Source organism: Leuciscus leuciscus, assembly GCF_965113295.1.
Source record: "Leuciscus leuciscus genome assembly, chromosome: 4".
NCBI classification, from domain to species: Eukaryota; Metazoa; Chordata; class Actinopteri; order Cypriniformes; family Leuciscidae; genus Leuciscus; species Leuciscus leuciscus.
In genome coordinates, this window is record NC_138728.1 from 3,821,458 (window position 1) to 3,848,202 (window position 26,745).

A 26,745-nucleotide genomic window follows, 5' to 3' on the forward strand; every position below is an offset into this window, starting at 1 on the left:
TTTATTTTAAGGCGACGTAGTTACATGTTTCTACATGTACTACTTACTATAGTAATAACAGTAAATTATGCATAATTACAAGTAATTAACCCTAAACCAAACCCTAACTGTAATGGTGCGTTCACACCAAACGCGAATATGCGTCTGGCGCGAGTGATTTCAATGTTAAGTCAATGGTAAGACGCGTTTACGCGCGTCTGGAGGTCTTGCGGCGCGAATGAGGCGTTTAGCGCGGCGCGGTAGACGCGAATTCGCCTCATTCGCGCGAATTGAGCGTTTGGTTACGCGCGAAATTTATTAGTGCTATTTGTGCATTCACGCGTTTGACGCGAATTCGCGTCTGCCGCCCGAGTTGAAAAATCTGAACTTCTGCGTCAATTCGCGCCGCGTTAACCAATCAGAAGCCTGCTTGCTGCTGTCACGTGGTGAAGTGACAGTTTACAATGTTATTTTATGTTTGGCCTCAATAAATTATTTTGTAATATGACTAAAATGCACAACAAAGCAAATCTTTCACATAAAAACTCGATTTCAATATATGAGAGATACTCATTTTGTATTGAATGCTATTTATTCCATATCTATTCTAGATTATAATGAAACATTATTATTCTAATGTAAAGACAACAAACACAATTTAGTGTATAAAAACAAAAATCACAGGACAGGTTTCACCTTTGGAGGCTGACTCCATTTATTATCAAAACAAAAATAAATGACAGATTAGGTGGGTGCGGGCGAGGGTGAACCTCGCGCCGGGCTGTAGAGCGCGGGCTCGTCAGGCAGCGACCACTCGAGGCCGAGGCCTTACGGCCTACGCGGTCCTCGTCAGCGTCCTCACCGTTAGGTCCACCAAACCTAGCTCCTGGAGCAAATTGTGAAACTCCTGAAACCCTCCGGAGGGTCTGGTGGACCCGAGTACAGCGACGATGATCCCTACGCCGCTGTTCTGCTCTCCAGAGCAAATACAGAGCAGCGACTCTCTCGATAAATGACCGATCAATAACAGACATCTTGTAAAAAGATGGCCGCCAACGGGGTTCGAAACTTTCGCCTCTGACGCGCGTGACGCGCGTAAATTTCGCTTCAAACTTATTTCGCTCTTGACGCGCGAATGCACACAAAGTGGTCACGCGTATAACTAGACGCGGCAGGCGCGAATTTTGACGCAGATTCGCGTTTGGTGTGAACGCAGCATAATTGATATGTACAGTATGTACGATATAACTGTCACCTTAAAATAAAGTGTAACCTCACATTATAATCTGGACTAAAACATGGCCTAGGTATTGATTGAAAATATTCTGATTCTTTAATATTATTCGGTAACATGAGGTTCCGTTAGTTAATTCATTAATGAATGAACTAACAATGGAAAATTCTTCTAAAGCATTTATTAATCTTAGTTGATGTTAATTTTTTATGTACTAATGCATTATTAAAATCAAAAGTTGTATCTATTAATATTACTTAATGGACCCGAGCAAACAATGAACAGCTGTATTTTATTAACCAACGTTAACAAAGAATAACTACTGTCACAAATGTAGCTACTGCTTATTATTAATGTTAGTTAACGCATTAACTAATGGGACCTTGTTGTAAAATGTTCTTTATTTTGCTTGTAAATGCTAAAAAAAACATTATTTGATCAATTTGCATTGCAAATTCTCCCCCCACCAATTCTCATTACCGTAACGTAAAAACAATTATTTTATTGCTTTATATTAAATACTTTATATTATTATAAATTGTTGATTTTAATAAAAAAAATTATTTCTTTTTTATATATTTAAGTCCTAAAAATAAGGTTAATTTTCTTTATGCATGATATTCTTGATCCCTTTAACAAGATGTCAATTGTTCATAGTTTATTGCCCCCTCCCTCCAATTCTCATAACTATAATGTAAAACATTGATTTTTAACAATTTGTATCAATTTAAATCAAATCTTTTTTCTGTAATACAAAACATTCTGTATTACAGCAATGAAAAATTTCCCCCTCGCAAATAATAAATAATGGTCCATTTCCTTTATGCAAACAAATTTTTTTTCCCACCCTTTACTGGGTATTAAAAGTTCATAGACTAGTACATTTTACAAGCATAAACATGTTCAATGTGAAATAAACACTTGTTTTCAGTGCGCTTTTGATTGAAAACTACCGCACAGGCCTTTCAACCTTTGAATGTTTTATTAATAAAGCCATTAAAATTGAACCATGCCCAATAAGTTACATCTGAAGCAGAGTAGGGTGACGTCCTGATCTCAGCTGAGGCACTGGAGATGAGCATGTGCTTTTCACATGGTGGGAAAACAGCCGGCCAACAATATGTGAGTATCTTCCCTAAAAACAGTGTCACATGTATGAATGACCCAATCCGAAATATTACAGTACGGGGGGTGGGGGGCCCATCGACTGCGTCCATGAGTGATGATGTCATCACAATGTGCCCTCTTTGAGTTACAGCGTTTCTTACGTCTACTTCTCTGGCATTTACAATTTGTACATCCAGTGGTACAACAAACCCAGCAATGAAACATACAAAAGAAACCCTTTAGGTTGGATATTAATCAACGAGAATGGGACATTCAGATATAATACATCTGCAGAGCGCCGAGCGGCCGCAGGGACACGCAATAACGATATACACATTGGGTTTAAAATGTAAAAACAAACAAACAAAAGGATTAAAAAAACAAAAAAACCCAGCTGCAAATACTGAACATTCACTATTTACAGATGGAGCGTCTCTGGGATGGCAGGGTGATCACATGCAGTGGAGACTTGCAAGGTCAAAGGTCTATACACAGCAGTGCCAGACGCCACTAAAAGCTACAGTCATACACTTGGATAATAGTCCATTTTTTTCTGGCTTTTTGGTAAGATAAAAAAAATTAGGAGCAGCTTCAACTAACACGGACAAAATAAAAAAACGAACAAAAGTCACTCACAGAATAATGGATCTAGTTCATTTATGTACAGATGCACATTCTTTACATCAGTTCGTCCTGTCAGCTGTTGCAATGACAACAGGAAGAGGAAATGGAGGAGAGCAAAAGGGGGAGGAGCTTCCTCTTTACGTAAACGTGAAGATCCCTCTGCGACGGTGGGAAAGCGAGCTTGTTTCTTCAGTAACAATGAGCAATAACAACAACAACAACAAAAAGATCAGTGCACTGTTTTAGGCAGACAAACATCATCGCCGCCACACACACAAAAAAAAAATCATAAAAAAAATAATGGAAGAAGCCCATCTGGCGTGATAAACGCATATTCCATTAAGATCGTACAGCTATCAGGTCCACTTAATGGCTTTTCAACAGCATTTTTACCTTTAAATGTGTACACTTCCTAAAACTACACATACATAATAAATATCGAGGTTCACATACGAGCGTATTATTTCTTGTAAATTCGAAGGGCATCTGGGAGAATCCCGTAAACCCGTCGAGAGCGCGTGTCCAGGTCACATTTCAACCCAAAATCAAGTGTATTTTCATGAAACTGAAGATTGTTCTGCACCGTGACATCATTTCTCCGGCGGCGCTCATTACCGTAATGCATCCAGGCAATTTTTTGTTTTTAATTCTCATTATAATACAGTATTTTAAAAATTGTTTCACAGCAAACAATGTAATACAATGATTTAAAAAAAAATGATTTAAAGGCAGGATAATAAAAAATACTTTGCTGTTTAAATGATTACAGTAATGAGGAGGTTTTTGTGCGTTACGGTAGTGAGAATTAAAGGAGGAAAACTATTAAACAGGATTCATTTTGTTTAAGCAAAATACAATTTCTCATTTAATTCTTTGGATTTTAGGGTGAAATGTAACCCAGGTTTCATGTTCTTGACACGTTTCGCAGGATTCTCCCATCTAAACTATTAAACATGCCGGAAATGTACATATATGATGAATGTAAAAACTGAAGTGACGTAAAATGACTGCAACTCTTTGAAAAATACTATATAAATAGGTTAAAATAAATATGTTGTAAGTCACATTATTTAACGAGGGGCTCTCTCTAGTCTTATGAACGCTTTTAGTCTATATGATTAATATCAAACCATCAGAACATTCATACAGAATCATGATCGGACAAATCAAGGCAGCTTAAAGGAATCATTCACCGAAAAAGGAAAAGTTCTGTCATAATTTACTAAATCGCCACGTCGTTTCAAACCTGTATGCATATTTTTAGTGGAGAAACTTTGAAAAATCATCACGCAGCTCTTTTCCCGTTCAATGTGTGGAAGAGAACAGCGTGAACATTCTTCTAAACATCTCCCTTTGTGTTTAAAGAGAGAAAACGAGAAAATAATGACAAAATTCACAGAATGATTCCGTAAAACCACGAACGGCACAGCGACTGCGAAGCTAGTTCTCATTCCTACACACACAGTTCCAGGTTGAACCAGGACTTCCGACCGATGAAGATCTGATATCACTTTAAAAGCAACAGAAAAGGGTCACAGGAAGAAAACAAAAGTAAAATGAAACGTAAGTCGATGTGCGAAAGAAACCAGAAACGTCTCTGCTGACCAATCGAGGAGAGTGTGTTGTACTGCATACACCCCTGAAGCCATTAAACTCCTCCTCTTCCTGTTCCCCGTCTATGGCAGGGGTGCAGGTGGAGTTGGTGGCGGTAACCAATAACAGCATGCGTATCCTGACTGGGTGAGGTTTGCAGTCTGAGTGAAGGATGGTCCCGGTGAGCAGCCTCTCCCCTCTTCTCCCTCTCGCTCACTCCTTCACTACACCAGCTGGTATCCTGAGCCGGACGACTGGTCGTACTCTATTGTGTACTGAGAGGTCCAGTCTATGGCCACGGGCCGCAGCAGACCACAGCAGCGCAGCTCGAAGAAATCTATGAGGTTCCTCATACAGCCGTGACTGCACGGGAAAAACAGAGGAGCAGTGTTACTACTGGGAATCATACACACGAGTCTTTGGCTTAAACAACTGACCAATTCTATCTTTACCAAAAACAACAATGGCTTCCTAAACAAATCTTGAGACGTTCATAGTTTTGACTAAACTGGCAGACCACACTTCCTTCATGAATATTTTTCAGGTTCAACTATTTTGTTTCAGATTATATACATTAGTCAATCATCAATGCTGTGTCCCAAACAGTGTTATTTTATTATTAAAAAAATTATATAATATTTTTTATATAAATATTTTGATTTAGCTTTTATTAAATTTTATTTAATTGTACAATTTTTTTTTAATTTTATGTGCTTTTGTCATTTTTATTAGTTTTTTTTAAGTACTTTATTATTTCAGTTAGTAATTGTTAGTTGCTAAGACAAAATTTCTAATTTTCTAATCTAATATTTTTATTTTTTCAGCTTTATTTCAATTAACAAATGTTTTTAATAATTCAATAACTGGTTTAAAACCAGTTCTTCCTACAATGTTTAAAAAAATCTATTTTTTTCTTCTTGAGTTTTGGTTAAATAGTTTATGAGCACTGAAAAAAACAAACCCAAAGCGATTTGTCATCATTAAACTATTATATTTTGGTAAAACATCAGCCATCCACCTTTTTTTCTATAGATATTAGCATCATATAAAGTCCATCCCATAATGGAAGACTTTTTTTTTTAATAACTACACATTCATGAATCATTTCTGAGGTAATTTATTTAATCTAATGGGATCTCTCTCTAAATTGTTGGCGTCTAAACAAGCACTAACAGAAACATTTTTGAAGTTACTGAGGGTATCATATACTGTAGATTATATTCTCCAGACTGGATTAATTTTGACTATGCAAACATCAATACGCTTGACAAACGAAGCATTTGACATCGTCCTCTGTGTTCAGAGCTGTGCAGATAAACTGCTGCCAGCTAAACCTGAAATGAGTTTAAGGGACTCACTTGAAAGGGCTCTCGATGGACGTGGCTGTAACTTTAAAGTGCTTATATCTTCTTGCGTTCATTCGCTCGTTTGTAGTGATGCCCAGAACAGCGATCTATCAAGAGACAGTCAAACAAATGCAGCAACATAAACATCAAATGCACACAAAACCTGTTCCAACATATGAATAAAATTAGACCAAAAGGTATGTTATAGGATTTTGCGTCAAGACCACAGACTGTAAAAAAGACGGCATTTATTATGTCTAAAGCCCAAAGTATACTTAGTTTTTTTTTTTTGCATGCGTGCGTACAGTCGAACGCGTAGCCTTTTTTAAAGTACACTCTATTTGATAGTGCGCACACACGCAGGCGGTCAACGCATGCACTCTTTAAAGCAGGGTTTCTCAAACTCGGTCCTGGAGGGCCACTGTCCTGCACAGTTTAGCTCCAACCCTGATCTAGCTGTGAGTTTCTAGTGATCTTGAAGACATTGATTAGCTTGCTCAGGTGTGTTTGATCAGGGTTGGAGCTAAACTGTGCAGGACAGTGGCCCTCCAGGACCGAGGCCCTCCAGGACCGAGTTTGAGAAACCCTGCTATAAAGTTTTCAAAGTTGTCCAGTGTATTTTCCTCCAGAAGTTATGACGAATCAAAATGTCTTAGCCACAACTTTTGTTTGAAAGAGAACTATCTCATAACCCCCTCACACAAGCACTTGTCAATGCAAGTGTCTTTTGTTGTAGTTCTGTCTCTTTAGTTTGGATTTCTACTGTGAAACAACGGCCTGGGCCAGTGTTGCCACCTTGTGGAACAACTGATTAGTGCAAAACAAATTCGATGCGCATGTGCGACCTGTGCTTACAAAGAACAAAAACAAAAAAATCAGGTGGCGCAAGTACAGAACATATGTACTATTCTGGTGACGCAATTTGCATCACTTTACGCAGACCCTCGTGAACACGAAAAACCCGAAGTATACTTTGGGCTTAATGATGATAAGTCTTCTCTAGACTTGAGCGTTATCTCACCTGGTAGAGCTGGCACATGATGAGCACAGCGACCCACATGAAGTGAAACACACTGTTGAGAAACATCCAGAACATCCACGGCGAGCAGGTGGCGATCTGCGTGATGTAGTTCCAGAAGCCATCTTTAGTGTAGCTGGTCGCACAGTGAACACTCCAGTCTGCAGAAACAGTGGCGTATCAAGTCCAAAATTACATTCAATTCATCAAGATTATAAATATGTATGCTACTAATCAATAGTAGCAGCAACTGAAAGGTGTTTATATTCATTTATCGTCACGTTGTTCGTACAAAACCATGCAATACTCACAGCAAATGCATCCATATATCATCCAACAGATCATACACAACAGGAAGAATAGGTAGCCCATGAAGTAACGGTGGTTTCCACTTCCTGCCCGCAAACAATGAGGGGGGAAAAAAGAAAACAGACAAATGAAAGGAATGATTCATACCCTTTCTTATTCTGCCTTTGGCTCAAATTAGTACTATGAGGTTTCTATTACGGGATGCAGCTTTCTTGACTATTGTGAATTTCCTGGGGGAACATTTGAGCAATCTATGACTGATCATTTTAATGTCAGAGCGTGTGAGGTTGGTGAAGGCAAAATGATGGAAAATCTGCACTTGGAAAACTCACCTACGCAGTTGCCTACCCAAGGGCAGTGGTGATCAAACTTGGCGATGCATCGGTTGCACACGGCGCAGTGTTTCGATCTGATGGGCTTCCGTATCTGTGGAGCACAGGTCGTAAAATGAGCGATGGAAACAGCAATGCAAATCAAGACTGTTGGGTTTATCAGCCGGCCGACGCGCGAGGAGACGACCGGTGCCGAATGTGTTTTAGCAATTGTGTGCAGAATGGAAAAGTCATAATTACCAAACAGGTGCTGCAGAATATGCTGAGATCCAGACAGCCCGTTTCTGCCAATTCAACTATAGTCTAGAGAGGACAAGGGAAACGAATGGAAAATGTAAGTGATGCTTTCTTCTGCATAAAGCATAGGGTGTTCTGGATGAACTTTACTAGATGAACTCATTTGCACCTTTTTCTTCTGCTCCTCAGATGCTTTGATGATGCCGGGGTCAGACTTCCAGGACTTGCCAAAGTTGTAGAAGAGAGCCAGGCTATTGAGCAGGAACGGCAGGTGGATGGTGACAAACGGGAGAAGTGTGGAGGGTTAAGGAAGTTTCATTTAATATCAAACAACAGGACTCGCAATATTTTGGGCCAATTAATTAATTGATGAAATGTAAAAAAAATGTATATATTGTCAATCAAACTGATTTGAATGCATCGTTCAGACCAATTTGTGAACTGGTTCAAATGATTAAAGCGAAAAGAACCCATTCTAAAGAATGATTCAATCACAAAAAGACTGAAAGTGGGAGTAATAACTAGTAGTCAGTCAATCTAACTTGGGATGCTTTTAAAGGGATACTCCACTTTTTTTTGGAAATAGGCTCATTTTACAGCTCCGCCAGAGTTAAACAGTTGAGTTTTACCGTTTTCGAATCCATTCAGCCGATATCTGGGTCTGGCGGTACCACTTTTAGCATAGCTTAGCATAGATCATTGAATCGGACAGGACCATTAGCATCTCTCTCAAAAAAATGACCAAAGAGTTTCGTTATTTTTCCTATTTAAAATTTGACTCTTCTGTAGTTACATCGTGTACTAAGACCGACGGAAAATGAAAAGTTGCGATTTTCTAGGCTGATATGGCTAGGAACTATACTCTCATTCCTGCGTAATAATCAAGAAACTTTGCTGCCGTACCATGAGTCCAGCAGGCGTAATGATATGACGCAGCGCCTGAAAATAGGTCTAATAGGTTAGACAAACTTAGTCCCGGTCACGTTGGAAGTTACCGAGCTGGGGACTATTTTCAGGCGCTGCGTCATATCATTACGCCTGCTGGAGTATAGAGAGATGCTAATGGTCTTGTCCGATTCAATGATCTATGCTAAGCTATGCTAAAAGTGCCACCGCCAGACCCGGAGATCGGCTGAATGGATTCGAAAACGGTAAGACTCAAGTGTTTAACTCTGGGGGAGTTGTAAAATGAGCCTATTTCCAAAAAAAGTGGAGTATCCCTTTAAGACATGCAAATTCAAGATTCTTATAAAAAGTCGCAAGATTAGTTATTTCATGAAAATTACTTTCCATCTTACAAAAAACACAACAATCTGACAAATGAATTTTTGAATTGAGACCGAAAGTTCCGTGGAATTCTGAGTTGCAACATTTCAGTGAATTATTCCATCAAAAAAAGTAACATTTCCTGTTTGACATCTGAAATGTAACACGAGTGCCTCCAACCAGAGAAAATTAAAAGGACATGCCGTCTAAAAAGACACCCACAAATGCAGAAAATCTGTTTCTTCTGTAAGTGGGTCGGTGTTTTTCGCTGAGCTGAGCTGCACACGGGCAACAATTACAGCAGGAAAAAAGCCCAATCCTCTGAGGAGATGCTCTATTGTTGGATGATAAGGGCGAGAGGGATTTTGAGCTGCAGGGTTTGAGTGCATTGTTTCTATTCCTGAGCTCTGGAGACACACCTGGACACATGGCGGTTCTGTGCACACTAAACATCACTCCACACACAAAGCACATTTCAGCAGCTTCACTCAATAAGCACATCCAGACATGAGTCACGTCTTGAGTGGTTCCTTCAAAAGAGGAGGAAATGCTTCAGCTTTGGGCAGAAATCCTATTTTCCTGCTGTTAAGAACTCGGCTTTCTTGTGTTTGCACTAGATCTCTCTCACACCACGGTGGGCGTCATGAACAGAATCTTATATCACAGTATGAGTAATTGTAATCACAGTGACCATTTATAGCACAATGTTGTTTTTGATGGAAATTTAAATGCCTGATTTTTGGATATTCCAGCTAAATAAATACTTAAAAAATGAAAATCCCTTCATCTAATTTTGATTATTATTACTTTTTGATAAAACTAATGGACACGAACCAAAAGACACTCAATATTTTGAATTGCATTAGTTTGCTAAACTTTTGTTTTGTCTCTCTCTCTCTCTCTCTCAATTCAATAGATATATCTAGCAGACATATAGTGTAGCATAATCTCACATTGACGAGACATTTCTAGCGTTGCACACTATATATGTGTCAAGCCGTCCAGCCCTCTCCTCTCACCCACACAATATCACTTAAAGTGTCAATTCCACGACATTTATTGTGTGAGTCACTCCTGATTCCATGGAAAAATAGCCATATCCATGTTAAATCTGTCAAAGATGATGCATCTGCCCAGAGTTTCACAGTATGATGCGTCAACCTAATGTTACCACACAACTTGAAACAAATCAGCTCCAGACAATCGTGAGTGAATTATGGATATTTTCATCTCGGTTTACGTTGTTTTAAAACGGACAGAATATTTCAGACACTGAAGCACACTGCTAAACTTCCCATCTCTATCCTCGGTTCCTTTCATTAGTCCATCACATAAAGGGAATGCTTAAACAAAGGTCTTGTGAGCTTCTCTACCACATTCAGACCTTTCAACATCGAAAAGTGAGATACAGCCGTATAAACTGGGTCAGTTCAGTGACCCAGATTTAAGTTTCATGCAGGGAAAACAACAAAGACAGAAAAAGAGAAAAGATGTTTTCAAACGAAGATGTTTGGTTTTCCTGCTGTGTCATCGTTCTTATTCCGACGCTCATCGAGTCAATGAACAGATACACATTAGAGCTGCACGATTCTGGAGAAATTAAGATCACAATTCTTGCCCGAATTTGAAAAGAAAAACAAAATAACACGTCATTAACTAGAGGTTCTGACAAAATGTTAGCAGCTGCAAGATATATAAAAAAAAAAACGAATTAATTTGAATCAATTACTTAAAGAAAATTGGTATGAATGGTGAAAGATGAATGAATGAATGATTAACCCTTCGCCTATCCGTAACCCTTCGCCTACCCCTTGCCCCTTGAAACAGAGTGGCAAGGCGTAGGGGTGAAAATATTCCCCTAAGAAATGGGACACCACTACTACACCGTTACACATCATCGCTAGCGCCTACGTCACAGGAGATGCACCAATGTTTATCACAAACTTCCAAGATGCCGTCGTCAGCTGTAGTCATCTCAATTGCGTGGGTTACAGCAATTTTTTTCTGAAGTTCACAGAAAACAACGGAGATGACGATATCTTCGACGCCTAAGTATTTTTGGACTTCAGGAAACGTTGCTCGTTGTCAGCGCGAAAACGAATGTTTTCGAAGAACGAAGAACATACAAGACTGGTTGATCCTGTTGCAAAAAGCACGAAACTGTGTAAGCACTGTTCGTTTATATCGTGTTCACATATAACCACAAGAAAACAATGAGTTCATAGCAGACGTACGGTAAAAGATAAGCCAATTCCCTGCCGCAATTACATTCACCAGTTATCAGACATGAAAATATGTTGCGGGTCTATTGTTAGCGAACTTCAGCGATTTTTTTGCAAACGTTTCTTTGAAGAACACGACCGTAAATATGAACACAAGATTGAATGTGACATAAAGAAAATGATTATTGGCAGCCATGTTGCCTCTGTAGCCGGTGTATGCAGGTACATTTCTCATACCCCTTCGTTTGAAGTGTGGTCCCGAAAAATCTTCGTTTCAAGGGCTATCTGGCCCTTCCCCCTACCCCTTCCCCTCCAACCAAAAGAGAACCGAGACAACCCTACCCCTTCACGGGAAAGTGAAGGGGTAAGGGGTAGAATTGGGATTGGGCCTAAGACCTCACTTTTTTTTTCAAACAGCATTTTTGAACAAATCTCTTGAATGAATGATTCAAAGAAAAATAAATCTTTAAAGCTACACTGTGATATTTTCCCCCATCTAGCGGTGAAATTGTATATGACTACCCAGTGAATATTAGTTTATGTTCCTTTCAATTTCGAGGGCGTTTTAACTCCTACGGTGGCCGTATTATTCCAAGATTAACATGGCTTCTAGTTCGACTTCGTCCAATTGCGCCTTTAAAACTATCACCTGTGATCCGTCGCAGCACAGATTCATGTTACAAGGTAAACAATACTTTTTCACCATTGACGTGAGGAAAAGTAACGCAAGTTATACTAGAGGTCGTTCTGGCGTTATGCACAACCATGCTATGGTTAGACAAGCAACTATAAAACGTTGAACTTACACAAATAGGCTGGATTACCTGTCGAGAAGAAAGCAGGCAACCTCGGCGTCCGTTTTAAAATCTTTGCTCCTCATGAGCTCTTTCCATCTGGGAAAAGTTACTCCAGTATTGACTTTGGTCTTGCTGATTTGCCTGTCGCGTTGACGTTTTAATTCTCTCTTTCGCTTCCTTGGCGACTCTGCTACATGTCCTCGAAAACAGGCGTGATCCTCCATCAGCAATCTTTCAAATCTGCCGGCAGTCGTGAGTAATCTCCCCCTCGCATTCGTCTCAGTGTCACTGAGTGTAAAGCGCGAAAGGCGAAGCTTGAATTTACAGGTATGTCCCTCTTTGGCTAATGTAGTTTCAAGATGAAGGGGCAACATGGCGACCGGCATTCGAACCCCTCACCCGTATGTACTTTCAATGGCAGATTATAAACTTACGAGAATACTTCATTACTTGAAATAAGTAAATATACATTAAAGAGCACATATATTTTTGAAAGAACTAAGTGTTTTTTGCTAAGAATCAACTAAAAAAATTACACAGTGTAGCTTTAACAGTTGCTTGTCGCCACCTACTGGTGTAAAGACGTCATTGATACAATGTTTATTTGAAGCGTCGAGTTACTTTCAAAAGGAGATTTGCTCTATTTTGATCACATCCGTAGACATCACCGTTTATATTCTAAGCATAATCTTTTATCTCAGTACTTCTGTGATAATTTGAATTATTGTAACAAAAATAGTGATACTGTTTCATACCTATAAATGAAAAGTGATCTCTCTGGATCAGCGGCAGCGCCAACGCAGATCTGAATGTTTGCTGTGACCGTACTTGTCAAAGGTTTAATAGACGAGTTGTCATTTAGGAACAAGATTGTGTGGGTGTTTTAATCAAGATCGAGATCGTGCCGCTCTAATAGACAAATGGATGCTTATGTAAGTCACTCTGGATAATACTGAATTTTTTGGAATAAAATATTCAGATTAAGTGGATTGTATCAACTTATTTAGGTTGTATCAGTTTCATATTATGATCATCAAACTGACAGCAAGTGAAGTAAATGGAGCAACTGAAAAGGATATCGTTCCAGAACCAATAAAACCAGGTGATGTACATCCAGAACTTAGTGGCCATATAGATTCCCAGAGGAAGAGCGCTATGCATGGAGTGATCAAAGAAAGACCTAGAAACAGAGACGAAATGTTAGCCATGATGGTCCACACTCACATCAGAATGCATTAAGAGCCTGAGCAGCACCACAGATGGCTATAATGGCATGCGCATCATACTTGGAAAGGAACTGCACGACGAGCCACACCGCTGCATACATCACACCCTTGATGAGCCAAGAGTCAATGTCCAGATCGGCGATAAATCCCACCAACCAAATCACCATGAACGGAGTTCCCAACATCACCTTCTGCCTGAACTCCTGCGAACAGACACAGAAAGTCAAAGTCTGGGGCCAGGTTTACAAAAAACCTTTTAAGAAAAAGGTTAAGTTACATTTTAAAGAAATTCTAAGAAGTTCGTAAGAATTTTTTAAGTGTAATTCTCAAATTTTTAAGCTCTAAAATATTTTTTTGAATTATGGGGTCAAATAAAATGCCTCAAATGGCGCTTTTCCACTAAACAGTACCAGCTCGCCTCGACTTGACTTTGTTTGGTTTTCCACTGTGTAAAAGTTGTACCTGTACCTGCTTCCAGATACTTTTTTTCATATCACCTCCGGCGAGGTTCTGAGTGAGCTGAGGCGGTACTAAAATGTGACATGAAAACACGGCAGACTGCTGATTGGTCAGAGAGAATCGTCACTATTCACTGCGTCATCATTGCACGCGCCAGACGGAGTATCCTGAATAACCCCACCATTTTTAAATAGTTTGGCCAGAGATTGTGAGAAACAGCCACATCCCGAGGACCAAAAACAGCATACACTCGATTTCATCCATTGTCCTGTGTGTGTGGGTGTGTGTCGCGTAGAAGATTACGTCACGGCAGTTTCCTGCGGCGTCGCTATGACGACCAGGTACTATTGTGGAGGTACTATCTGCAATGGAAAACGGAGCGAAAAGCGAGTCGAGTCGAGCTGGTACTGGTAATGGAAAAGCGCCAAAAGTGTGCGTTGCCTACGGATTAACGTAATTATCATAAGTGAGCACTGTTTTAATGGCCCGCAGAATATTTTTATTCTGAATAATATTTTTAAATGAATTTCATTCTTAAAGGTGCATTGCGCAAGTCTCTGAGTTTTTGCAGAACTATGCCCCCTCTGGCAGCAAGCGAAACTGCAGCCAGAAGTGTGCACGCTCACGGACAAAAGTTTTCTTTTTTTATCTTACGTGGAGTTTGCGTTGGTGTTTGAAATGAACTACAAGCCGGTCTCTTAGAATCCATCTTCTACGGAGAATGGCGGCGAATACACAAACCTGCCAGACAGCCAGGTGAGCATGCCGTGAACGCGCATGACGTCACGCCCAGTCTAAAATTCCGGCCCGAATCCCTCTTATTTATTTTACTTTACAGGATTATAGAGACAATCTCAGTGATCAGAGAAGGGCTCATTCAGCCCATCAGGCAATTGTTTAAGCATGTATGGGTTAGAAAACGGGTATTTTTAACATGAAAAGTTGCTTAATGCACCTTTAAGAATCTTTTGTGAATCTAACTCCAGAGGCTTAAAAAACATAGTTAAAAAAATGGCTCTGACTTTCAGCAACTAGCGTCAACTCGTCCAGACTACAAATAGGGGCAGAAATTGGTGTAAAAGTCATGTTGTGTTTTCCTGCCTTTAGATGCAGAGTCTGCATCATTCAACATTCATTACAGTTTGATTTCTCCTTAATGTCAAGTGATTGCACAGGACAAGTTGCTTTACCTTGTCCATTTTGAGTCGTTTCAGGTACGAGGGGCTGTCGTAACCTTTGGCCTGTCTGGCCTCCTGCAGATGATTTATCATCCACACATTTTTCCTCTGTTTGGCCAGATCCAGCGGCGTCTCCCCCTGCCACCGACAAATATAATCAGATGTCATGTACACACACATCATTTCAGTGTGCTGGTGTGGCCGTCTGGACTTTACCTTGATGTTCTGTGCATCGACGTTAGCATTGGCGTCCAGCAGCAGACTGATGACCGTAGTGTTTCCAGCCAGAACCGCCCAGTGCAGAGCCGTGTTCTTATGATATTTATCACCCAGATTCACAGACACATTAAACGTCAGCAACAGTCGTGTCGGGTCAACACTGCGGCAGGACGCAGAAGATCACACCTATTAGCTTTACATTTTAACAATGGCAAATGAAAACATTTCCTCTCACACACACACACACCTGTGCGTCCGATAAGCCGCCCACATCAAAGGGGTCATGCCATTCTGATCCATCATATCTACATCCTGGAGGACGACACATAAAAAACAAAACATAAAAGTAGGATCAGGCTGAGATCAAATGCTATGGGTTCATGTAATATCTTGCCTAGAGGTCAAACTGCTGCGGATAGAAATGCCCCAAATGCCCCCTGCAGGCTGAGATGGACTAAGCAGGACAAAAAGCATCATGAAATGAATCGATTCTTTTACATTTTAATAAACAGTATTAAGTGATGAGGAGCACGTGTTCCCCGAACTTTAAATATTTAGCAGCGCATTGAGGGGGACGCTAAAAAAACGATCAAATAATATGTTTTACCTTAATAAAGGGATGCATAAAGACATTTATAACAAAATTATTACATTTATTAGAATGCAAAATGTAAACTAGGCTTATAAAATATTTCTGCTTCAAACTGTATTTAATAACTATTGGCGCTTTTCCACTGCATGGTACGGTACGGTTCGGTTCGGTACGGCACGCTTTGGCGCTTTTCCACTGCATGGTACGGTACGGCTCGGTTCAGTACGGCTCACTTATGACGCATTTCCACTGCATGGTACGGTACGGTACAGCTCGCTTCGGCTCGCTTTAAATGGTACCACCTCTGTTGAGGTTCCAACCGTACCGATACTAAAATGTGACGTGAAAACACTGCAGATCACTGATAGGTCAGACAGAATCATCACTACCAGCGTCATTGTATTTACAACATGAGACACTAAACCCGCTAGATTTAAATAGCCAGTAGACAACAGCCAACGCTGTAGCGCCTGTTTTAAAAGTATTTGCTTCAAAAAAAAGAGTATAAACTTAAAAAAAGAAATGGCTGAATCGTGGTCAGTGGACGAGGTGCAGACGTTCCTCTCGTTGGTTGCCGAGGAGCGGATGGGGAAACCCGGAATGAAAAATTCGCATTTAATATGATGATGTCATGGCAGTAGAGACGGCAACTATAACGATCAGTCACACCCACTTTGAAGCGGTACTAACTGCAGTGGAAAAGCAACCGAGCTAAAGCGAACCGAACCGTGCCGTACCGAGCCGAGTCGTACCACGCAGTGGAAAAGCGAAGTGAGCCGAACCGTTCCGTTCCGTGCCGAGTCGAACCGTACCGAGCCGAACCGAGCCGTACCATGCAGTGGAAAAGCGCCATATGTAAATATTTATAGGCCTACTTTAAACTATATTTAACTGTGCATATTTAATTAACAGATTATTGTGCCAGTTTTACTAAAATGTATATATTAAACAATGTGTGTTAAATAAAGTTCTTAGCCTTTCCTTCCTGTGATGGGTTCACCCAGACAGAAGCTAAAATGAATAAAATTATTGAATACTTCTGCGGAGTGATTTACTCCAACTCTGAGCGAACTCTCTGCTCCTCACCACGGGGCTTCTCAGGTGCTGCGAGCAAATCACTCCGCCTAAGTAGCAGTGCTTCGCCTTCTGAGAATATAGTTCCCAGTATGTATACGGTTAGAAGATGGCTGTGTCTCATGTGACCTTGTTATTTGTACACACTGTGACTATACAAATCACAACATGTAAATAGGAAAATGTTGGCGTTATTTTGTACTTATTGGGAGCCGTATGCTAGCTGGAGCCATTTACCTCCAGTCTTTGTGCTAAGCTAGGCTAGCGGTGGGTGGGTCAGACAGAGTTACGGCACGCACGGAGATGAGAAGGGTATGTATGGACTTATCTAACTCTGGGGGATACGGTGAATAAGCTAAAGTCCCAAAAGGTTGGTGTGTTCCTTTAAACAGGCCCGAAATACACTGGGACTCTTATTTTATGCTTAACTATTGCTAGATCAAAGATGGAGGAGATACAAATATGCACATTAACATCCATTTAGGCTATTTGAGACTTTTTATGCCCTTAAATTTCATCAAACTTTATTCGCACACTAAAAACATTTCACACATCTTTTTTAATCGCAAATGCACATGAAACCGTAGCACTGACGAACCCTGGATGAGACATTTTGTTGGTTACTTTATTTTCGTCATGTTTTCCTGGGTAGCTCCGCCCACCCTGAAATCTCATTGGCACACAATAGCTACAAATTAATCACAGGTATTCTGACGGGCTTTTGTTTTGCCAGCTTTTGTTTTGATGAGACCAGCGTCACACAGAACGTTTTATGAGGCGGCTTTATATAAACAAGCGTACCTGTCCCTTGGCAATGAGGTAAGCCACAATGGAGGTGTGTCCAAACTGAGCGGCCAGGTGCACACAACTGCAACCCTCCCCATCGATGAGAGACGGATCCGCACCATACTTCATTAACTGCACCACCATGGAGAGATGGCCCTGTCTGAACGAGAGAGAGCTGACGAGGGTCATTCACAGACTAACACTGTGCTTTACGATGTGAATTAATAAAACATCACACACTCTACATTACAGTATGCACAGTATGAATTTAATACCTGCATGACCTACCAATTTATATGAAATCTGAAGTATACAACAAATCACACTCTTATGCTAGTATTTTTTTTATATATATTTTGAATTAGCTTTCATTTTTATATTTTCAATCTTAGTTTAATTTGTTTTTATTATGTGCTTTTATCCTTTTATTTCAACTTTTATTCGTTTTTCTAATAAAAAAAAAATTCAATTTAATAATTCAACTTAAAGGGAGTTTGTTCACCCAAAAAACAACAACAAAAAAACATTAATTACTCACCCTCATGTCGTTCCAAACCCGACTTTCGTTCATCTTCGAAACACAAATGAAGATCTTTTTGATGAAATTGAGTGATTTCTGTCCCTCCACTGACAGCTACGCAACTACCACTTCAAAAAGTTAAATAAAGAGATTGTAAATGGTAAATGGACTGCATTTATATAGCGCTTTCACAGACCTGTGGCCACCAAAGCGCTTTACATAGCCTCACATTCACCCATTCACTCACTCATTCACACACCGACGGCGGTGTCAGCCATGCAAGGCGCCATCCAACTCGTCGGGAGCAGCTGGGGTTAGGTGTCTTGCTCATGGACACCTCGACACTTGGTCAAGTGGATTGTAAAACTAATCCATATGAACTGAGCGGTTTAGTTGTGATGTGTGAGTTGATGAATAAAAGCCTAAAATAAATCTGCTCATCATATAAAGCGATACTGTCTCTTCTGCAAATTTGGACTAAACCACTCGATTCAAATGGATTCGTTTTACGATCTCTTTATGCACTTTTGAAGCGTCAAAGTGGTAGTTAACGCTGTCAACGGAGGACAGAAATCTGCCTGATTTTATTAAAATATCTTCATTTTGTGTTTCAATGATGAGTGAAAGTCTTACGGGTTTGGAACAACTTGATGATTTTTTTAATTACGGTGTGAACTAATATTTAATATTTTACTTCAGCTTTATTCCACTTACAGAAAATGCTTTAGTTTTAGTTTAGGTGAACAATAACACAACACTGAATGTGCTCAACTTGAGCTTCCATGTCCAGTCTGATGAATGAATCAGAAAGTTCAACAACATTTTAGTATATTAATAAATAGTTTGATAAATAGTAAGCAGTGGTTGTTCTTCAATAAGTCACCTTGTAGCCCAGTGTAGTGGTGTAGAGTTGAGATCTCCTCCCAGCTGGTCAACTATGGCACCTTTAGATATGTAATGCCTATGAAGAGCAGACAGACAGCATTCAGGAGATGAGTGGACTTCTGAAGTGAGACATCTAGGCTTTATCATACAGCTAAATGTCTGTTACAAAAGAGAGCAGCGTAAAATGAATGACTGCGACAGAGCAGGCTCTCATTAAGAGGAGGATCTACACACACACACACACACTCACACACACCTATAATGGAAATTTCAAACTGGCCGTTCTTCTTTGCTCGTCTGAATGCTGAGAGTAATAACTCTATCTATTCCTCTGTGTATGTGGTGTCTTAATAACGGGAGGGAAAAACTAGCTAGGAAAATCCTCAGATCCAGGAAAGGAAGGGGAACGGTATACACAGACTGATACGTACTTGACCAAGTCTATGCGGTTGTTAATCGCCGCCCAATGCAGGAGTGTGACATTTTCTTTATCCGGCTGACGCACGTCATATCCGGCGTCCACCAGCTCACGGCAGCGCTCGAATATGCCATACCTGAACACACAAACAGCTCAAATTACACAATAATTTCATCCCTGAACAGTACAAACACAAAAACAACAGTGTCAAATGTACAGTGTTTTGCGTTCACGCACAATCCCAAAACAGGACAGAACCAGGCGGCTCAATTAATGTCTTTTGGATGATTTTTTATATATCTAGATGTTTCTGGACTAGGGATATTTGCGTAGATGGATGGATGTGTGTGTGTGTGTGTGTGTGTGTGTGTGTGTGTGTGTGTGTGTGTGTGTGTGTGGACTCACTGGGTGGCTTTGACGATGTCCCAAGTGCTGTAGTCGTCCACGTGGCTCTTGCGGCTAACGCTCTCGCTGTAGCCATGGCTATAGTGAGTCTGGGATTTAATTTCCTGCGGGAGAGAAACATAGTCAGTTCATCTCTATCATCTCTAGAGCAAACGGATAGAAGGATGACACAGAGGATCTCGGACACGACGTGTCTCATATATACGGTCAGTCTCCATGGTGACATCTCTGATATCTCACTCAAACACACACACACACACACACACACTGCTGAAATAAAACTGAAAGGTGCTTTTGAAGGGGCCGTATCCTGGAAAACAGGACTTTCTTGCTATTTTGAAATAGGAGTTTGACGTGTTGAGTGACAATGCAAATGGAAGTAGAAACATAATTCTGTTGTTAAAAAGTTCAGCTCTCCTATTAGCATATTAACATGACCGCCCACATTTACATATCAAGCCCTTTCCAGTCCATGCTGAGGTTAGCTAATCATAACAAACTGCTATTTATGCATCATCTTAAAGGTACAGCAGTAAAAACAGTCTGTTTAATACTTATATCATAATATCAGCAAGAAAGCAGAACATCTTTCTGACCTGTTTTTGTTTATGAAACTTTGTCTAACATTATAATTAGACTAATACCCCCTCAGACTGGCTCACAGGTCAGGGGGCGTTTGATGACCAGCAGATGTCCAGAAGCTTCGGCTCTATTGATTGGTGGGGAGGGTCTGTGTCTATTGTACTAAAGGCCCAAGGGATGCTGATGACCGATAGAAACCCCAGAAATGACCCGAACCTTTATCTTTACCCTGTACACCTTTCCAGAAACATTTATTTTGTATTTATTCATTCTATTACATATATTTATTTATTTTTCCAGCGCTCAGATACAACTCAACTCCTGCCCTTTGTTTGCCAATTTTCTTTATATCATTGTCTACTTTATGAATTCATATTTTTAGCTCCAATCACAACTGATTGTCCCTCCGAATTAACATGCAAATCCAAAAATAAAATGTGACAAAAAATAAATAAATCTATGTATATAAAACCTTTGGTTTTAAACCAAAATAATAACCAAATACTAGGCCTATATTTTAGAATTATAAACCACAATCATAGGAAAAATCCTCAATATAATACCAGACTAGTCGTTTCTCTGTAGAAAAACACAGTTTACAGTTTTACACACCAGAAATTTTAATTAGATGTGTAAAAACACAGTCAAATGAGATGCTTTCTAACAAAAGCTTGAAACAGATGCAAAGAGCAAACAGAAAACACCCACAGGACACAGGGGAGTCCTGGCAAACACACCGAGCTACCGCTGTGTGTGTGTGTGTGTGTGTGTGTGTGTGTGTGTGTGTGTGTGTGTGTGTGTGTGTGTGTGTGTGTGTGTGTGTGTGTGTGTGTGTGTGTGTGTGTGTGTGTGTGTGTGTGTGTGTGTGTGTGTGTGTGTGTGTGTGTGTGTGTGTGTGTGTGTCTCTCTGTGTGTGCGTGTGTGTGTGAGTCTGTGTGTGTGTCTCTGTGTGAGAAAGAGAGAGAGATAGAGAGATAGAGATGCCAGCTCAGCAGAGATGACACACATACACTGGTCAGAAATTCACATATAAAGATGACAGTATGCATTCATAATCGGTAGCATTTAATCCCTAAAATAAAAGTCTTCTATATGGAGCACTAAACAAATCCATTAGTAAAGCGTAACCAGCTGGACAGAGAAACACAGGTCAGTGATAAAGCCTTGTGTTTTATCAGCACAATCACGCTTCCAGCAAGAACCTGCACACTTGCACCCACTAAACACTAAACATGAAGCCCTGCCTCTCCATGTGGGTCTGTAATTATTACCTTCATAAACACTGGACATGTATTCAGTCTCTGTCTCGAAGGCTGATCTGACACTCATTTGATCAACACAAAGATTCAGCGAGCAGTCACATGACTCCACACACTTCCAGAGGAAACCCTAGTGAGATGATCTGAACGCCACAGTTTCCCTACAGCAAAGCATCCAGAACCAGGGAATCTGCGTGAACGGGATATCAATTAACATCCGAGTCAAATCTTCATTTCTAAACGGCTCTCCAATAGGTCAGAGGTCAGTCCAACAGTAAGTACATTGTACAAGTACTGAGTTGATGAGTTGATGATCCATCACAATATACAGCCACCAAGGGTAAATTAAAAATTACATAAGTCAAAAATATATTGAATGTATAACTAACTACGATTTGACTATGGTAAATAAATATTGTCTTTACTGAATGATGCACACCGCATTTCCAATAATGCAGTGCGCTCAACAAATGAACCAGAAGCGATATCAACCACGAATTTGAACCTTTTTTCTTGACTCTCAATTTAATCAAGAGAAGAAAAAAAAAATGAATTTTTACAAAAATATGATTAAAAACGCATTATTTGCATTATGATACTCACCAAAATAAAATGTAATGTACTAACTATGGTAATATGACAATTTTTAAACAATATTTTTTAATGTTCAATTAAATTCAGATGTATTGTACATATTTACTAAATTAGAAATAATTGTTAAATGAATCAAAAAAAGGGGAAAAAAAAGTTAACTTGATCAAAAACCTCAAATTTTACATACATAAACAGTGACATATGACATGAATATGTATATAAAGGATTTTAAGAAAAGCTTATTGGATTGATTGAAAATGAATGAAATGCCAAATATCTGCTGACATATCAGTCAACCACTATTTACATTATACTTTAAATATATACATATTTGTCAGTACAGTATGCTATTACTTTCAGAACCATGGTAATGCCATGGTAATAGTGACCTTACAGCAGGGTGGGCTGAACCGAGGAGCTCACCGCTAGCAGATGTGCACTTAATCCACATCTATTACTCATACGCATAGCATTAGTGTTAATACAGGTTTTTATATTCCATTCTAGAGATCAGAGAAACAGATCTCATGAGCAATCCTGCGCTGAACGTCTCAGATCCTTCTTAAATTACGGTGATCAATCTGAAAGCACACTCCTGTTATATCACATGTTAGAATTAGCCAAAACAATAATGCTATGCTAGACATGCCACCAGTTCAGACCAGCAAACAGAGCGACTCTCAGTTGGGAGATTTAGCAGCACCGGCAGGGCTTTAGAAAGGCGTTTGCTTGTTTCATTCAATATTTTTGTGCCTGGTTTCAGAACAGTTGGTCTAATTCAATACGGGCCTAATGTTCCTCCTGCCAGTGAGGAAACAAGCGCTTACAGCATCTGTGAGACCATGTGACACACACTGAGATGCTTGGCTTCCTATTACTACAGGAAGACATTTAGGCTGCGTTTACACTGCAATTCTCAATGTGCAGATCTGATCTCTTGACCATATCATCTGATTATTTGTCCCAGTCTGTTTACACTCACTTTAGACGCGACTGGTATCCGATATCTGTGTTTACATTAAAGGAGCACTCCACCGTTTTTTCATATTAAACTAATGTTATTCCCTTAACTAAGACGAGTTGATACATACCTCTCTCGTCTCAGTGCGTGCGCTCAATCGCTCTGGCGCGTGGCGACACTTTGATAGCACTTAGCTTAGCCCAGTTCATTCATTAGGGACCAAACAGAGATGAAGTTAGAAGCCACCAAACACCTCCACGTTTTCCCTATTTAAATACAGTTACACGACCAAGTATGGTGACACAAAATAAAACGTGGCGCTTTTCTAAGTGGGTAAAAAGGATAACTATAATGTATGGCGGAATAGCACTTGGGAGCACTTCGACTCGGCGCAGTAAAAAGTCACTTCCTGAAAAATCCTCTCACTTCTGTCATTAGAACCAATGTGACTTTTTACTGCGCCGAGTCTAAGTGCTCCCAAGTGCTATTCCGCCATACATTATAGTTATCCTTAGAAAAGCGGCACGTTTTATTTTGTGTCACCATACTTGGTCGTGTAACTACTCGTGTAACTGTATTTAAATAGGGAAAACGTGGAGGTGTTTGGTGGCTTCTAACTTCATCTCTGTTTGGTCCCTAATGAATGAACTGGGCTAAGCTAAGTGCTATCAAAGTGTCGCCGCGCGCCAGAGCGATTGAATGCACGCACTGTATCAACTCGTCTTAGTTAAGGGAATAACATAGTTTAATATGAAAAAACGGTGGAGTGTTCCTTTAATCCTGCACAAAATTAGTCTGTCTGTGCGACATGATTGGCCCTCGGGTTTTGAATGGCCATACTTAAAATGATTTATATAATTCATGTCGATTATTTGCCAGCATGGATGAGTTAAAAGAAAAAAATCTGATTTTGGTGTTTACACGTATGCAATAAATTTGTGGCAGTGTAAACGCAGCTTGACATCTTGCTCTGGAGAGCGTGTGCTTTATCAACAGCTTCTGTTAATGCGGTTTATTACACTGCCATTTATATCTTTAGTTCCTGTCAACATGTCTGGACTGACCATCAACAGCCATTATGAAATCATATTCACACAGTCAAGGCAATGCCACAGCTACGCATCACAGTAAAGGCCCATTCACACCAATTACAATACAGATATAGTTATAAAATTGTTAAAGAATAGCAGAATCCACACCACAACTGTAACGATAACAACCAAATCGTTGGAATCACTTTCAGAGTGACTTTTTTTTCCAGGTTATGAAGAATGAAAACATCAACAGCCAATCAGAATCCATCCTGCTTTTCATTTTTATCTCAGGATTAACATAACATTATTTTTTACAACTTAAGAGTTAATAACTTCTTGTTTGTAGTGTGATTTCACATACAAAACCACAAATGAAATCATACCCACAGGAAACGGAGCAGCAGAAAAATGAAATACCACAAAACTATATTTGTCTATTACTTTTGACTAAAGCAGACACACACCTTCCTGTTGAGCTCTATCATCATCTGAAGAGGAAACCTCAGGTCTGATGGGTGACTGTGAGGAACAGATGGCTGGCTCTTCACTAGATGACTGACAACTGGACCCTGTCGACTTCCACTAGTTAACGGCATTGATTAACTAAAGACAAATGCACAGACTGTCTTTCATAGTAGAGGAGTTTCTTTCTGTTCTGCTGGGATTTTCAGTCCAGTTTCATATTTATTTTAAACAGAATTATTTTTATATTTTCTGTTTTTTTTGTTTTTTTTTACAATCAGCAAAAGAGCGGCTGAAACAATTCCTCACATGATAATATTATAACCTTTTGATGATGCATCACAAGCCAAATCTTGAGGACAGCTAATCTATTTTTCTCTCTTGAACAGCCACATGCAAAACACCACCTCTATCATGGTTTCATGTTCTAGCCTCTAAATCAACCAGCTCGTCCCACTGAACACCAGGGCACACACAGCTACCACACTAAAGATTACAAAGACATAAGTATATTTTGTAAAATAAGCACTTCTGTTATTAAAATTGTATTATGCCTTTGCAACTCTGCTCTACAGATATCAGCATAAGCATTGGCCATTTCAAAACCCATATCGGTCGACCACTAATTATTAATAACCTATGATATTAATGCATTATGGCCCGGTTTCACAGACTGGGGCCATAGGATTAGGCCTTAGTTCAATTAAGGCATTTAAGCAGCTTTTTTTAGACATGCCGTAGAAAAATTATATATTACTGATGTGCATCTTGACACAAAACAATGACCCTGACATATTTTAAGATATATCAGTGCATATGATATAAGAAACAAGTTGTTTTCTGTGAAGACAGCTCAAACATGCATTTTAATCTGGGACTAAGTTCAAGCTTTCTGTGAAACCGGCCAAATATATAATTATAAACACTTCAATAATAAGAACAGCTTAGGTCTTCTGAGAGCTTCCTTTCACTCCAACAGGTCAGCGTGTGTTAGTATGACTTCAAGACAATTGCCATTCACTGAGACTACGTGTGTGTGTGTGTGTGTGTGTGTGTGTGTGTGTGTGTGTGTGTGTGTGTGTGTGTGTGTGTGAGCATGAATAATTTACAGCAGGAGGTCTCATATGAGCAAGCTGTCAGGAATACTACTAATACACATATATAACTATAGGTATTTCATGTGAAACTCACCTGTCAATGCAAAGTCATTATACAAACATGCAAATCTCAAATAATAGCATTTATTAATGAATATATTTATGAAATTTACGAGCTTGCAAACAACTCACAACAACAATGACAGCTCTGAAGCAAATCTGTCACATTTGCGAAACAAACACCAAAATGCAGTCAATAAGATCCAGACAGACTCTTACTGCACTAAAGCCATACTGATAAAGAAATGCCAAAATTAATGTTCAAATCTGAAGGTAAATGGATGCAAATGATGATGATGTTTGTGAATGGTGTCTGTCATTTAGATGCAAACGCAGCACAACACACTGGGAATACTTCTATAATACCATAATGTCACGTTTGTCATTGCACAATATGGAATAAATAATGCACCCCTGCCTTAAAACGTGTGATTAGACGTGCGATGAAGCGAAAAATAAAAATAAAATCTATAGATATGAAAGGCTAACGTTAGCAGCAATGCTATTACGCAGCAGTGGGGGGGATTCAGCCCCTCTCCTTCATTGTGAGAAGTTAACAGTAGAAATAGCGCTTTTACTGGACGTGAAATCACTTCGGCTTCGTTTAGGATTGCTGCTGTGATGCCGCTGGATATACGCTGTGTGTTTTACCTCGGGATGGAGGATCGGGACGCATCCAGCTTCTTTCTCAAATTCGTCCAGAGCGTCCGCCATCTTGCTGCTCGACCACGCGGAGCATCACGGGAAAAACATTTAGGGGGCGATAAACAGGAGACACGCGCGCGCACATGAGGAAGCAGTGCGCGCTCGCGTGTGATTTGACCTGGTCAATTAATTATTTTCTGTATCAATATTCTTATATTCTTAAAT

At 39.8% G+C, this 26,745-nt stretch overlaps 1 protein-coding gene across 1 annotated transcript; it reads right to left on the bottom strand.

Moving 5' to 3' along the window:
• Positions 1-669: 669 nt before the first annotated feature.
• Positions 670-26,649, bottom strand: zdhhc17 (zDHHC palmitoyltransferase 17). The gene is made up of 17 exons (XM_082168402.1): positions 26,527-26,649; positions 19,827-19,930; positions 19,435-19,557; positions 19,002-19,079; positions 17,614-17,758; positions 15,394-15,458; positions 15,144-15,306; positions 14,940-15,065; positions 13,351-13,493; positions 13,144-13,244; positions 7,949-8,073; positions 7,783-7,845; positions 7,543-7,636; positions 7,213-7,296; positions 6,905-7,062; positions 5,896-5,990; positions 670-4,900 (listed from the first exon to the last, which is right to left on the bottom strand). The coding sequence occupies exons 1-17, from the start codon at positions 26,587-26,589 to the stop codon at positions 4,762-4,764; spliced, it is 1,869 nt and encodes a 622-aa protein (XP_082024528.1). The 5' UTR covers positions 26,590-26,649; the 3' UTR covers positions 670-4,761.
• Between the last annotated feature and the right edge of the window lie 96 nt (positions 26,650-26,745).

Coding starts and splice junctions, on each gene's coding strand:
- zdhhc17 (XM_082168402.1), bottom strand. CDS start 26,589: ATGGCGGACGCTCTGGACGAATTTGAGAAAGAAGCTGGATGCGTCCCG. Junction 19,558..19,826: donor GACATCGTCAAAGCCACCCA/GTGAGTCCACAC, acceptor TTGTGTGTTCAG/GTATGGCATATTCGAGCGCT. Junction 7,063..7,212: donor GATATATGGATGCATTTGCT/GTGAGTATTGCA, acceptor CTGTTTCTGCAG/ACTGGAGTGTTCACTGTGCG.